Below are 14,854 nucleotides of genomic sequence, written 5' to 3' on the forward strand. Positions count from 1 at the left end.
TGTGAAAGTTGATTTAATTTAGGGAGATGGCAGGTGTAATGATGTAGTGATCTGCATGATCGCCCTCTCTATGTCTGAGAGAATGGCTTTTTCTTTCCTTAACTGGGTGTGATTAGAGAGCAAAAACGACTTCCTAAACAGGTTGAATTTGGATACACATCAGGTTGTAACTGATAGTAATTGACAAAACAGCCTTTACTTGCTTGCAGGCTGCAGTTTTGAGAAAGGCATGGTGATAGTGCTTTCCAGATCTTTAACAGTGGCAGCAATCCTGTGTCTTTTCTTGTACTTCTCAGTTGGAACAGCTGAAAGCATGCCAGCTTGGAGAATTGAGTACTCACAGGTCTTTGGTATTTTGCTCATCCTGAGAATTTCAGCTAATCTGAAGGTGAAACTTGTGCTTTTTTGGGCCACGTACATTAAGCAAGACAAGTGATCACTGTTGCTAATGACACCATTTCTGCCTGTATTCCTGCCCACAAAGGACTTGTCTTGGGCTTTACAGTGCTGCCTCATACCTCTCACTACCGAATGTCAGACACCTTAATTTACAACAGCTTTTGCAACGTAATGTCAGCTAATAAATTTAAAAATGCAACATTGCATAATTCCTGGAGAATATGAGTTTAGAGAAGCAAAGGTGAGTCTACCTCCATCTTCAGCTGTGTATCCAGACAGCCTTACACACATCACTGCTTGTGATGTTTGGTTATGCCCTAACTACAGGCAGCAAGGTTTTAAAGCTTTTATTTAAACTGGGAAATTAATGATCTGCCAAAACTACTAACTCCCAGCTACATATGTACTGGAGCACCAAATATCATCGTGAGTAATAATAGAAATGATCATGCTGCATTGTGCCTGCCAGCATATTATTTAATTATTAACTGAGATGGAGGAGCTCAGTAATCGAATAGAAGTCCCCTTCAGAAATATTAAGACATTGAATAATTTAAACTTGATTGATCTGATCTCATTTACTCAACTTTCCCCCCTCATTCTGAAAGATAATTAACAGCAATGGCCTGTGTCGCATCTGTTGCAGCTGGAGGCTCCTGTGGGGGCTTCAGGAGGAGCTCCCTGGTGTCTGATCCAGCCTCACGTAGCTGCCTCATACCCCCAAAATGCTCACTGCTGGAGAGCTGACAGGCTGCTTTGGTGGAGGTGCAGAGTGCTCTGAGACCTGCTGGTGACCCCCAGTGCTGCTTCAGCTATAAAGCTCAAGGGCAGGGGATACAGCTGTCATTCACAGAGGACTTGCAAGAGCAGCAAGCACCTTGTGCCCCTGCAGGGGCCAGCAAGCCTAGCTGGAAAAAACAGTGGGGAATTCATTTGCCTCTTCCTATTTTACTGTCTGCATAAAACGGCCTGGAAGCTAAAAGAGTTAATTATCTCCCTCTCGATACTTTTCTTCTCCTTTTCCACTTGGTTAGACCTGGCTCTCATAGCACATCTTTTTATTGGTTTTAAATGATGTACAGCAGAGAATTATTGCCCCAGTAGATAGAAGTGAATGATAGAGAAGGCAGCGGCTGAACAGCATGCGAAGGAATAACTGTTCCTGTGCTTCAGCTTAGCTTGCCAGCTTCATTCCATTAAGAGCTGCTTCTTGCAATTACGTATTCCACACAATTTTTTTTCTTCCTGTCTTATAATTTTGCAGTTGATGGTGGATTCCCTGGCTAGTTTCATGGCTGTGAAACTGCAGAGAGCCAGAGGGGCCTGTCAGTAATACAGTGTGTTAGCACGAACAGTGCAGTAAAAATTCATAATGTGATGAGTCAGTTTGATTCTGTTTCTTACAGAGCTGCAGCTCCCTGTCCGTCCAATTTCATTCTGGTGAGTTTAGAGGCTTTCACCTAAATGACGGTTCTTTTTATAAACTTCAAAGTCATCCTGAGGTTAGGTTCTGTCTCACTGAGGAGCTCTTCTGAAAGAATCTGGCTAACCAATATGAAATTGCCTGGACCACTTCCCTACATTTTCTGGACAGCTACAGTTAAATCTTGGCAGAGTGGAGAAAAAACAGGTCATAACACAACAATCTGGTCTAGTTTTGTCCTTTCTTCTTGGTGTAGATTGGAGGCAACATGTGCTACACCCTTAGAAGGAGGAAAACCTCCTATAGACAGAGGTCAGATGCAACATTTTGATGTAGCCTCCTCTTTGATGCCAAGGCCTGGGCACACAGCAGAACTTTCCAGGAACACAACTTGCAAGAAATGTTTCTTCGATTGCCAAATGATTATTTGTGATAATGAGTTTGATTTCATAAAGGGAGGGCAGGGCACAAAAAACAATCCTTCAGGTTCAATTAAGCTGACAGCCAGGTAAAATGAAGTCACAAGATGGGAAATGTAGAGCTTGTGATGTGTGATGAGTTAGTAGTTTGAGGAAACTGAAGTCCTGTAAGTTGCAAGTTGTGTGGCAAAAATGTGACTCTGTTATAGCAGACCATCCTGCCTACAAATGACCGTCTGAAAGAGAACAAATCCCTTTCTGTGGCTGACACTTCAGCTGAACGTGATTTCACAGTATGTTTGTAGCCTATGGAAGCTCCTGAACCCTGAGCTTATTTATAATTACGTAGACACCCACATGGATCAGAAGGTCTTCTGGTGGTAACCGCTATGGTGATAACCGTTGGTCATGACTCAAGCAGACTAGTTGAAGTTACTCATCTGTGGGTTAAACTGATGAATTTCTTTTTCTTTTTTTCATATTTTCAGAATAACAAAAGCTAAAGTCTTCTAACCTCTCTGGTGTCTTTTCATCCCCCCAAGGAAAAAGATTAATCAGAAATACTAAGCATGACAGAAATGACCAGGAGATTATAGAGCAGTAAATATATGCTAACAGACAGAAAGGATCCATTATTATGGCATTAGAATTCAGCTCTATTCTAGCAATCTGTTAAACGGAGATGGTTGGCTTGTTGTTTAATTAAGCAAAAAAGCAGGAGAGGGAACACGATTATGTGGGGTTGGTCACTTGTGTTTATACAAAACATATACCTATAACATAGTGTTAGATTTCTTGTAACACTTTATATTGTAGGGTTTTGAAGGGAGAAGGCATGACACGATTCACTACCTCTGGATATATAATCTTTGATTGCCCTCTGTTGAGGGCACTGAGGGACATAGATCAGTGGGCATGGTGGGGATGGGCTGATGGTTGGACTAGATGATCTTAGAGGTCTTTCCCTTAACAGTTCTATGATTCTATGGTTCTATTGACCCTATTGAGAAGTATCAATTCTGCATTCATTCGAGAAGGAAAAATGTGGGCCTAACAGGTTTTCTTGACTTTGGAGATGTGCTTTGTAAGCATGTGGGTTTATAGAGGCGACCCTGTTACCCAGGAAAGTTACAGCGACCTATTTATTGATTTAAAGTAATGATATTTTTGTTGAATTAGATATTTGGGGGTGGGATGTTTTCTGAAATTGGTTTAAGTTGCTAATTTAGTGCAATGCAGATCATAATAATACAAGTATGGAAATATGATAATAGGTATTGATGAAAGTTTGATTGAAGTGACTTGGGTAACCGATAAGTTTCAGCCTATTAAAATGTTTCAGATATGCTTACAGAATGAATATGTGAAAGAAATGAAGGGACAATTGGGGTATGGTTCCTTGCAGTCGTCTTCAGGGTATTTCTGGACACTGCCATGTTCTTTCTGCCCTAAACATATCCTTTTTGAGTTAAAAAAGGTGAACTACTGTGATGATTTTATAATAGAATATCTGTATCTCTCAATTTCTTAAGCATATCTCTGAAGTAATTTGAATTTAGTTTAAAGGAAAAAAAAAAGGAACCTGTCTAAAGCAGCAAGTGTTTGCAAGGGACTGATTAATTTTAATCTATGCAGAGTAGATTAAATGTACTTGGGTAGATTAAAATTAGATAATCATCAGCATCATCTTTGTAATTCGTAAATTTTGATTTGCTCCAATCATTGGCTAACACAGCATTGCAGGAAACAGAAGGATCCGTGGGATTGTCACTTGCAGTAATCATTTGTAGCTGGCTTTACTCATAGAGAACAGGGGAGCCAAAGTCCTGTTCTCGTAGGCATAAAGAATAGTATAATAGTATGAAGAAGTGGTAACAGCCCTGTTGAGTTCATAGGCTAGTAGTATGGTGAGATAAAATATGAGGATGACACACTTGATTTAGATTAAAGAGCAAGGTAACATTTATCTGCAGAGTTTTTCCAGGCAAGGCGAGTCAAGTTATTCTCAGTTATAATGTAATCTGTGTCATTTCTTCTTTCTTATTTATCTGTGGGATTGTCGGAGCGTGTCCAAGTTGTCCCAGGAGTGAAGTTCAGCATTTGTAAATGAAGCCATCAGAATACTGCTAATGCTGCAGAGTTGGCTATAGACATAAGCGGGAGAAAAGGCCATAATATAGCAAGGACAATTAAATTATGGACAATAATAAGGTTCATGTTGTGATACATGTAATTACTCCTGCTAAATATCATGGTCTGATATATTAGGTTTGAGGCTATGACAGAGAGGGAATTTATGTTCTTGAGTTTTTATGCATCACTGAGAGTTCTTTATTCCCTTTGGACCTCAATTAGAAAAATAAATCTATATAATTGCCTGAGGAAAAAGGCTCCTGGAATGGCTTAGGAGGAGCTGCTGAGGTTCTGCAGGGGCGATTCAGCTGCAGCAGATGTGGAGAAAGATCTTTCACAAACACAGCTGTGTGTGTTCAGGCCAGGTTCTCCATAAAGCGCTTGGGTTTTCTCTGTGTGTTTCCTGGGAGCTGTGCTGCTTTGGCCCCAGACTTCAGCTGCTGTAAAACTGCTATGAAAAGCGCTGTGTATGAAAGGCGTGAAGCACTGCTGTGCTTACCAGCCATGATGGTGTCACAGCCAAATTCCCTAATGAAGAGGAATTCAAAACTTCGTGTTAGCCCTCTGAACTGTGCTACCCCCAAAAGAACAGAGTACAAGCAGTGGTCTTGAATTTTTGTTGTTGTGGTTTGTTTGCATTGTTTTCAGGTGGTACAAAACGCAGCATTCATTTACACTAATGGCTGGGAAGGTTACTGCAAATGCCTGAATTTTGTCAATTAGCGAGCTAAGTGCTTAAGTCCAATAAACAGGAAAAGGGATTGTTATCAGTAAACGTGGCTGTTCATTTATTTTGACACATTTTAATTTAGTGTGATGTATTAACAATAATACTTCCCAGCCTTCTAGTGAATGTGCTGTTGTGTATTCTGTAAGAGCACTGCTGGGTAAGTAATAAGGAGCCGCCTTTCTCAGGAGCTGAGCACACTTACCAATGCAGCTCTGCTGTGCTGAATCTTTGTTGAGAAGTGCTTAGGGTTTTTCAGATTTACAGAATAGCAAAGTAAGAAATAGCGAAGCTTGATTATAAATGCTTCAGTGAATAAAAGAGCCATTTTTGTTTGACATACCGATAGTCCCAGCATAGTGGTGGTTGCCTGCTTGGTATTTTGTTTACTCTGATGTGCATATTTAGCAGAAATGGGAGCGAGAATATTCTTTGGGAACATGGAAAGAATATGTGTATGCACTTCACTGAACACCCAAGGCCCCCATGTAGTCAGTTAGAAATGGTATGCTGAGCCATGTGGCACTTAATAATAGTAGTGATTTTTATTTGCTAACTCAGTAATCTGTGTGAGTCTCCATGGACTTTGGTATCACTGCTCTGTAGAGAAGAGGAGCTGGGGCATGGATAAGTTTGTCGGGATTGTTCAGTCTGGAGAAGAGGAGGCTCAGGGGAAAGCTTCTCACTCTGCATGACTGCCTGAAAGGAGATTATAGCAAGGTGGGGGGTAGGCTTCTCCTCCCAGGTAACAGTGATAGGACGTGAGGGAATGGCCTCAAGTTGTGTCAGGAGGCATTCAGGTTGAATTTTAGGAAAAACTTCTCAGAAAGAGTGGTGCTGCAGTGGCACAGGCTGCCCAGGGAGGTGGTGGAGTCACCGTCCCTTGAACCACAGAGATGTGGCACTGAGGGATGTGGTCTGTGGGCATGGTGGGGGTGAGTTGAGGTTGGACTGAATGGTCTTAGAGATCTTTTCCAACCTTAACGATTCTGTGGTTCTATGTTAAATGTCTTCCCAAGATCATGGAGTTAGTGTGATACAGAGTATCACTGAGTAGGTTTCTGTTTCTGTGTGACAGGTGTAAGACTGTTAATCACTGCAAAATTGATTGAGAACAGCGTCCTGATGAGGCCTTGGCTAGTGAACAGTGTCTGTTGCTGCTTAGTGTAGATGTTTCTTATCTTCCCATTGATATGCTTAATCTGTTGAAGAAATGTACTTCAACTGCTGCAACATCTTGTTGGTGAAAGGGAGGAGTCAATCAGAACAGGTTTGTTCTGCAGGATGTACCCATAAGTCACTCACCTGCTACAGGGGAAGTGGGAACAAAGCATTAAGTCCAGATTTTGCTGTTCAGACTGAAGCTTTCCTTTTGGAAGGGGGAAACAAGAACTGAATGTTTCACCATCACCTGAAGCACAAGAACAAAGCATGTTAATTCTTTATTCCCTAGATAAGAAAATTGTGCAAACACTTGGTGGATTTTTCTTCTAACCAAGAAAATATTGGCAATATTGGTGGTAGGTGGACATTCGGACTAGATGATTGTAGAGGTCTTCTCCAACCTTAATGATTCTATGATTCTGAAATGACAGGTACAGATACTGAGGCCACTTGAGGACTATACATAAAATGCACAAGAACAGCATCTCCTCTTCCTGCATTTGCACTTGAAACATTTCCCTCCTGATTTTTTTTTTTTCATACATACACAGTTGTTGGCTGTGGCTCTTATCTGGAAAAGGAGAAAATGCATTTAAATGCTGGATCTCCCTTATTGATGAAAGCCGTAATTCAGTTTACTGGATATGATTCATTATGGCTTTATAACCTCACTGAACCTGGAGCCAGGAGCGAGACTGCCCTTATTATGAATAACATCAGTGCAGGGGGCTTGTAGACTAGACTTGGCGGCCCATAGGATTCATTGCAGCAGGGATATGACCTTATGGCATCCTCCTAAGGACTGCTCGAGGCTGTACTAGCTCCACACTGGCTCCTGGCTGTCCCCTCTTTGTGCTAGTGCCAACAAATGAGTGAAGCTATCCTGGCATGGCATCAATTTCTTATTTTATTGGATGAACAATTAAAATTAGACGTAGGGGTAAGGAGGAAGGTGTATCTCCCAGATCTGGAAGAGGTACAGTTTTAGATTGCAGCCTGCAGTACGGCTAGACTTCATTTGGGATTTCTTCTATGTAAGCTGGTCACATACAAAGTAGTTCATCTAAGATATGTCCTGTGATGAATTTGAAACAGAAGAAAAAAAGGAAGAAAAAAGAGTAATGTAGTGAATGTAGCAAATTCCAGCATGGATCTTGCCCATGTCCAGAAGCATAGGGCATGTTTCAGTTTGGAGTTTTGAGTACATTTCAATCTTGATTCTGCTTTTCATGGCTGTAACAATTGATCTAAAAATCCCTGGTGGATTCTAGATAAGGAAATAGGAAAAAGCTGCTCAGATGCTCCATGTTGTTGTGGAAATAAACTGAGTCTTTGTTTGTCCCTGGGAATACAGTGTGAGGAGCCAGGGCATGGAGCACATCATAGGTGGGAAGGATTATGGGGTAGAAAAGTGCAAGGGAGATAAGCTAAAGGAGATATGGGCTTATGAGAGGCATGGGAAGTGTATTTTAGAATGCCCTGGTCTGTTATTGGCCTTTCTGACAGTGGCATTGCACTGTGGTAGGGGCTCATCAGCAAGGCAGAGGAGGAGGGAACAGAGGCAGTGATCCGTCCTGAGGTAGCAGAGGGAGGCAAGGACAGGAGTTCTGCCTGGGTGGTTAGGACTGCTATTACTGAGGGGGCATGGCTGACTTGGAGAGGTGACTTTAGCAGAGCTGCTTCCTCTGGAAGCAATGACTTGTGCTTATAGCAAGAATACAATCACAGTAAGAACAACTTGTGTGTGTCATAAAATTAGGCTGTAAAGGAGATGGTGAAAAAGGCAGTGACATTTGAAGGTGGAAGATACTGCAGCATTTCTTGAGCAAATTGGAAAAGAAACCTCAAACCTGCAGTTGCCTGTGACAATGCTACTTTTTCAGCTCTGAAGATATTTTTAACTGCAGCGTGATTTAAAAATCTAATTTTTCAATCTAGACATTTGTTTCTTTTTTCCCTTTTAGCTCTATCGTCCACTCTTGAAAAGATATGCGGAGCTTGAACAGAAGGTGATCTACAACCCAACCTCCTCTTGTCACACAAAATAACAAGCAAACAAAATTTATGAGTTGGCTGCAGAGTGGACTCCCAAAGAGATCAGAAGAGATTTGCTCAGAATTTAGTGGAGTTCTTTAAATCACTTTGTTCCTCTTTGTAGACAAATCATTGTTAAATGGCTGAGTTTCAGTATGTTGATGGAAAAAGTTGCACTGTGATTGAAAACCTAATTAAAAAAAAAATCATTGTTCTGTGTGTTTGTGACTTCAGGTTTTTTCCATACTTTTCACATGGTACTTGCTGATTAGGAATATCTGGATGAGCGCATGAAGTCCGTTGTATATGAGCTTTGATTCCACATGTTCAGTGCTGTGGGCTCTCTACATGCCCACCCAGTACAGTATCTTCATTCCATGACCTCTTTTCCTAGTGTATTTCGAAATTATCTTTCTGCACATCCATAATTTATCTCCTCTTTGCTTACATAACACCAACAGAAAGCATGAGCATATTCATGTCCGTCTGATGGAAGTCTTTGAACATTCACTGGGATCCTCACAGAAGGGAAATTCTTGTTTCATGATGCTATGGAAAATCTGCTGTGGGATAAAGCATGATGTTGGATTTTATAAATCGTGGAAATTGCAAAGGCAATACATTGAATTTACCCTGTGAGATGCAGGTCTGGTTGCTCAGTGTTTTATCTGATGTTAGCTTTGAAAAGATGAAAATAAGGGTCAAATGTGGAAAGTTTTTACATGTTTTCACATTTTCATTCAGTTTCATAAAGAGTCCGTTCCATCTGCATGCTTGTTTGGGGTTATGCTGCTTTCTTTTCCTCCTTCAGGAGTCATGGCCATAAAGTTGTTTGTTTCATGCTGAGTGTGAGTGCAGAAATAGGACTCTCTTCCTAATAGGGCATGAAGGTCACTGTTTTTCTTTATACCACCAATATATCATTTCTTTCTTGGGGATGCTGAGCAGAACTGGTGGCTGTCTTGTCCTGATGCTACTCCTCAGTCCTAAGGAAAGTCCTAGAAAAAAATACAGCCCCAGACACCTTCCTGCAGGGATGTATGGAAGTCACAGAATTTAAGTGAAAAACCTGCATCAGCCTGTGCAAGTGGGAACAGCTTATGGCACTATTTTACAGTGCCAGTATTTTTCCCTTAGGATAAAATTTCTTCTGTGAATAAAGTGTGTTAATGAAAGACTTTCTGAAGCCTTTCTTCAGTTCTTGTGGAAGTTGTAGTGTGCTTTGGGAATACATCAGGGTGTTGTAGGGAGTAGAGGATCTGTTGTGGAGCACTGTGAGGTGTTGGAACAGGCTGACCAGCGAGGTGGTGGAGTCACCATCCCTGGAGGGTAAATGTAGCACTGAGTGACGTGGTTTAATGGTGGTGGTGGGGTGACAGTTGAACTTAGTGCTCTTAGTGGTCTTTCCAACCTTTATGATTCTATGACCTGAGAATTGGGCTGTGAGAAGTGGGCTGCTGGAGGCAGGCTGACTCAGGCTCCTGCTCTTCACGTTACAGCAGTTCAGGAGTGCTCTGTGTCCCTGCTGCATTGCTGCAGTGAGTGGTACCTCCTGGCAATGATTCGCCCCGCATGTGGTGGACGGTGGGCACATTCTTTCTTTGCTCCCCTTTCTATTGAAGCGCCTCATTGTGAGCACTAATGGTGCCATTCCTGTTCATGACTCAGTAATTCTAGCTTCTTTTGATATTGGCAAGATTACTCAGCAAGGTGAAGAATTACCTTTCGAGTTTCTGAAGCGAGTTTCTTTTAAGCAATTCCTTTAAGAGGTGGCATTGTAAATACACATCTCTTTTATGTGCTTATTATTTCTGGGTCCTAAGGTACAGTGCTAAAGCATATAACACTTCTCACAGGCGTCCACCTTCAGCAGTTGCTTTGTCATTGAGCAAAGCTGTAGATAGGTTATGAGAAACGTGTTAATGTGAGTTAAGCAATGCCTACTGGTTTGTCATCAGTAGTCATTAACCATGCCTGGTGACCAGTTTGTCATCAGGGTTAAACCTGAGAGTGAAAAGGTTCAGAGATGTTTGCTCAGTTTTGACAACAGTTTCTTCAGTTGGCTCACTGGAGTGAGAAGACTGATACCTCATGTGGCACTGTGGCTTTGCCCTTGAATTGGGACATTCAGCTCGACTCCCAGTTAGTTGAAGAAACTTAAGGCTCATGTTCCCCATCACAGGACTGTGAGGCACAGGGGCTTTTTTTTAAGGATTGTTTTTTATAGATTATTGGCTCTTGACAGCGTTGTTAATGGTGTACAGTCCATGTGGTTTAGCAGTTCTCTGGGCCTGAGCTCTTTGTGTTCAAGGCTGCATTGCATAGTGGCCACATGTGTCCATTTCCTGACATGTTAAGTCATGTTGGGCTGGGATGGGGCTGTCAGATGTGTCCCATGTTAACATTAACTGCTGTTTCCTCACGGTAGCTGATGCACTCTCTGCTTACTGCAGGAGTCCCTTGAAGAGATGCAGATACCAGACCCTGAAAGGCCAGGAGCTGAGCACCACTGAGTTATAGTATTGTTGTGGTGATGGGTTTATTAGGGCTGGCCTCTGAGGAATGTTGTCTGGAGTATGAGAATTTATAGACAAGCTCTTTTTTTCCCTGGCTCACCAAAGTTGCACATGTTCACTGACTAGTGTCAGACAGAATAAGGCTCAATAAATCTCCCTCTAGAAAAGTCTTTTGAGAAGATGCTGCTATAAGAGTTCTACCACTCTTTTCTTTTTGTAATATCTAAGGATGCCCGTTAGCCTGCCAAGGAACTGTGTGCACATCTCTTTAAAGAAGACCCCAATGATGGAAGGCTCTGGTGTGCTTTGGTTTCCAAAAGTATTTTTTCCCGAAGTGTTTTTGGGTTGTTTTGCTTTGTTTTGCTGGTTTGTCTAGCGATGTTGTTCTGGCTGTTTGGAGTAAAGACGTTACGGTGCTAATTAAAATCCTAGCTAACAAATCTGAAGGCAAGCCAATATCCTCTACCTCCACTAGATAAAGGTTGATTCCCTCTTTCCTCATTAGGACCTTGCTGTACTCCAAGTCTAGCAGCAAAGTGTCCCCACTTTGTTCAGAGGAAAGGTCATTTTCTGTATTTGAAGACCTGCTGAGCTATTCCCAGTCTGAACCAGTACTGGAACCTGTATGGAAAATTGATCTTGTCTCCTGGAAAAAAAAAAAACTTGATTGTTACGAGGAAATTGTTCACTGCTGAACTGATGCACAGCTCCCATCTTACACGAGCAAAGCCACTTGAGGTGGCATATGAGTCATGGAACTATGTGGCAAAACCCAGGCAGCATCCTTAGCTCATGGCCCCATGCCCTCGCCAGTCAGTCAGTTGCACAGACTCACCAATGAGCTCTTGGTGTTCCAGGACCCAAAGACAAACAGTTTTCTTTGCAGCCTGAAGTCTTTAAAGTCTTTTGTGTTACAGCGGGGAACAATCAGGAAAAGATGTTTGTTTTTCCTTATGGGATCAGTCTGAGGGAGCTGGAGCTCTGAGTGAATAAGTAATGTACTGAAAAAAGTCCACGCTCTGACAGTGCTTTAATAAGTAATTGAACTGAACACCACGGTGTGTGATCCCAGTGGGACCTTTTTTGTTGTTTTTTTCAGCTTTCTTTTCCTTTGGAGTTGTGGCTGCCACTACAGATCACAGCAGCACAGTGAATGTATCTAAAGTTGCAAAAAGCCAATGCAAAATTTGTTCTGTTCGTATTTCCATTACTGTCATCCCCAGCCTTCTGTATTCAAGTTAGCAGGTGGGGAAAGAAAAGCATAATTGCTATAGAGAACTACAAATTTTGATTTTTCCTTATCTCAGCCACTGACATTTTTTTCATCTAGCCATTTGGATTTGGATTTTGTTGAGATCTTTGGGTTGAAATTGGCCGGCAGTTAACAGTATGACCGAGGATGATTCACAGTTGTGTAGCCATTCCCTCAGCTACCAGGGGATCACTGTATCACTGTCCCATCTGGGATGTTTCCTTAGGATCTTCACTAGAGGAGATTGTAGTCCTGATCCTACATAGCTGGACATTTTTGTACAGTTCACGTATGAAACATAAAACACATGCACATATAAACCTCCGCCAAAGAATCTGATCTTGTTATTGCTTTATGTTCCTTTTGTGCAGGTTTGTGCAATTAAAACGTGATGTATCAGGCAGAAAGAATTTGGGATTAAATACTTAGGCAACCAGCTTTTTTCTGAGCATGGCTCTGAAGGGTGCGAATATGACATTTTGACACCTTTAACATCTTTGACATCTTTAACAATTTAACGTGGATGTTCAGCACAGCTCCAGCCCCTGCTCACTCTGTGCTTTGATTACAGCTCAGATCCAGGCTCTTTGGTTAGCCTGGTCAAGTGGCTTAGCTTTCAGCCTTCAAAGCTTGCACTATGAGAATGTAAGATTTTTACAACTTTTTCTCTGCCACTCTTCTTCTTATCTTGGAAGCGGGTACGGCCTTTTCTTTCACAAAGTTCACCTGGTTGGCTGTTTCCACTTCTGTGGGATGCCAAGAACTTCCCATACACGATACTTAAAGAGTGAGTGTATCTCCTGCTGAAATTTGACCCCAAGACTTTTCATTTGTTTGTCCTTTCCCCTGTTGCTTCTTCGAGTTGGTTTTGACAAACAGAAGGATACTGCTGCGGTGATCACAGCCCCCTGAGGGTGTCTTGGCCATTGTGGGAACACAGTGATTTCCAAAGTGTTCTTGAAGAACAGAACCTAAAGAGTAAGGATGAAGGAGCACTTTTGGTTGCACATGGATTCTGCTGTGATCTCTCGTTTCAGGTTTTGACTAGGTTTCCTCATCTCTTGATGCTTCGCCCTGCCCATTAGAACAACTGAGGGTAATGACTGCATATGCTTTTCTTGCTCTAAGACCTTTCTTTGGATGGCAGGTATTTTTTCTATTTTTCTTTGTTTAGGTGCTGCTATCAACTCTGCTTTTATTGAGTACGCTGTGTCTTAGTACTCTGCAATGTACCCATCTGGTTATCCTTTCTTTTACTCAGTATCCAATCAATTAAGTCCTTCGTTACCTTCAGTGTGGGATTCATTCGACCAGTGTAGAAATCTGTCTCCTACGATACGAACTAAGGATCACAAAGAAAAGGAGTTCTTGGCTGCTGTTCATCTTATCGTGTGGCAGTTGTCTACAACAGAGCAGGTGAGTTATCTCCTGAGTGAGCTTTCTTCCTGCTGAGTAGAAGGGCAATTGTACAGAGAGGAGAACAGAAAAAGTCAATTTTTCACATTGTGCCAAAACTCTCAAAGACTTCATTGAAACCTGATTTCAACTTTGGAGGGAAGAGTTGTCCCCAGTGGCCATTGCACAACTAGAAATTTTTCTTGTTCCAGCACAGCTCTGTTTTTTCTATCAAATCCATGTGATTGACCTCTCCTGCTCCCTTCAGATAGGACTCCTCATGCACCTCCATGGAGATATCCAGAAGACGTGGGTCAGGAGCTTTGTTGTATTTCTGCTTTTAGTCCTTTTGTTGCATGCCCTTGCTTGTGTTTATTCCTTCAGGCTGGACTCTTTCAGGCATTTGTATTATGCATCTAAGCTCAGTTCTCTGCTATAGAGAAATGCAGTTCCCTTAAGACTTAGGCAAGCATTGCACAAGAAAACAAAGACCTGTTCAACGTGCTGTTGGGAGACAATATTTACTCTCTGACTGACATGTGTGCACTCCCTCATGAAACCTCAGTTCTGTTGCAGTACTGATGTATCGGAAGATGGAATTCTCCTTGAAAATAATCTAAACCATGTTGTATAAAAGTAGGGCTTAGAGAAACAGAGCAGAAAACGAGCTATTTTATAGCTGAGGGCTTTTATCTTAATATAAAACACATTAGAGCAAACAAGTGAGAGGTAAAGGATTCTTACACCCTTTGGTGTCACAGCTTATGCCACCTGAGAACATCTCTTCACACTTCTGCCATAGCTTTGTTAGGATGGGACATTCTCCTGTCAATCCTGGTGTTCTGTTAGATTCCTACCCTAGATGACTCAACTTGAGGACACTTGCTTACAGCAGAAATACCCTTTTGATCAAGAAAGGTAACATTAAAAGGCAGTGATACGTTTTCCCCGTTTTCAGTTTCTCAGCAGAATTATTGTGGTACCTGCTGTTGTTTCTTAGAAGAAATCCCTACTCCAGCAGAGGGAAAAAGAAGACTTTGAATGTAGCTAATCCAGCATGCATTTTAGTCATCACAGAATTGTTTGAGTTGGAAGGGACATTTAAAGATCATCTGTCCAGCTCTTCCACAATGTACAGGGACATCTACAACTCAATCAGACAGTTGTGTGAGTGAATAAGCAAATAAACTACATTTCAAGATTTCCCTTATATTATTTTTTTCCTCTGTGTAACTCTTGGCTCAGGAGACATATCCGTGGTGTTTTATTTGATTCCTTCTCACCATATTTGCAGTGTGGAAGACTCTCTCCCCAAGGTCTTTCCACAAAGGCTTGTTTTGCTATTAGCCCAGTGGAACGTAGGTTTTCCACTTTGATCTGTACTGTGTGTGG

The 14,854-nt window shown here is 41.8% G+C and overlaps 1 protein-coding gene across 3 annotated transcripts in view; it reads left to right on the forward strand.

Moving 5' to 3' along the window:
* XYLB (xylulokinase) overlaps positions 1 to 8,514 on the forward strand; it is a 99,606-nt gene extending 91,092 nt beyond the window's left edge. For 2 of the 3 annotated variants that reach the window (XM_042888220.1, XM_042888221.1), the window contains exon 22: positions 1,806 to 1,949. In XM_042888220.1, coding sequence (XP_042744154.1) covers positions 1,806 to 1,934 — 129 coding nt within the window. In that variant the 3' untranslated portion in view covers positions 1,935 to 1,949. Of the gene's footprint in view, positions 1 to 1,805; positions 1,950 to 8,229 lie in introns of those variants that run through there. The other variant, XM_042888222.1, reaches the window with a different exon arrangement.
* Positions 8,515 to 14,854: the final 6,340 nt, after the last annotated feature.

The sequence above is a fragment of the Lagopus leucura genome, unplaced genomic scaffold, assembly GCF_019238085.1.
Source record: "Lagopus leucura isolate 7727_CA_CO unplaced genomic scaffold, USGS_WTPT01 Super-Scaffold_100157, whole genome shotgun sequence".
Classification (NCBI taxonomy): domain Eukaryota; kingdom Metazoa; phylum Chordata; class Aves; order Galliformes; family Phasianidae; genus Lagopus; species Lagopus leucura.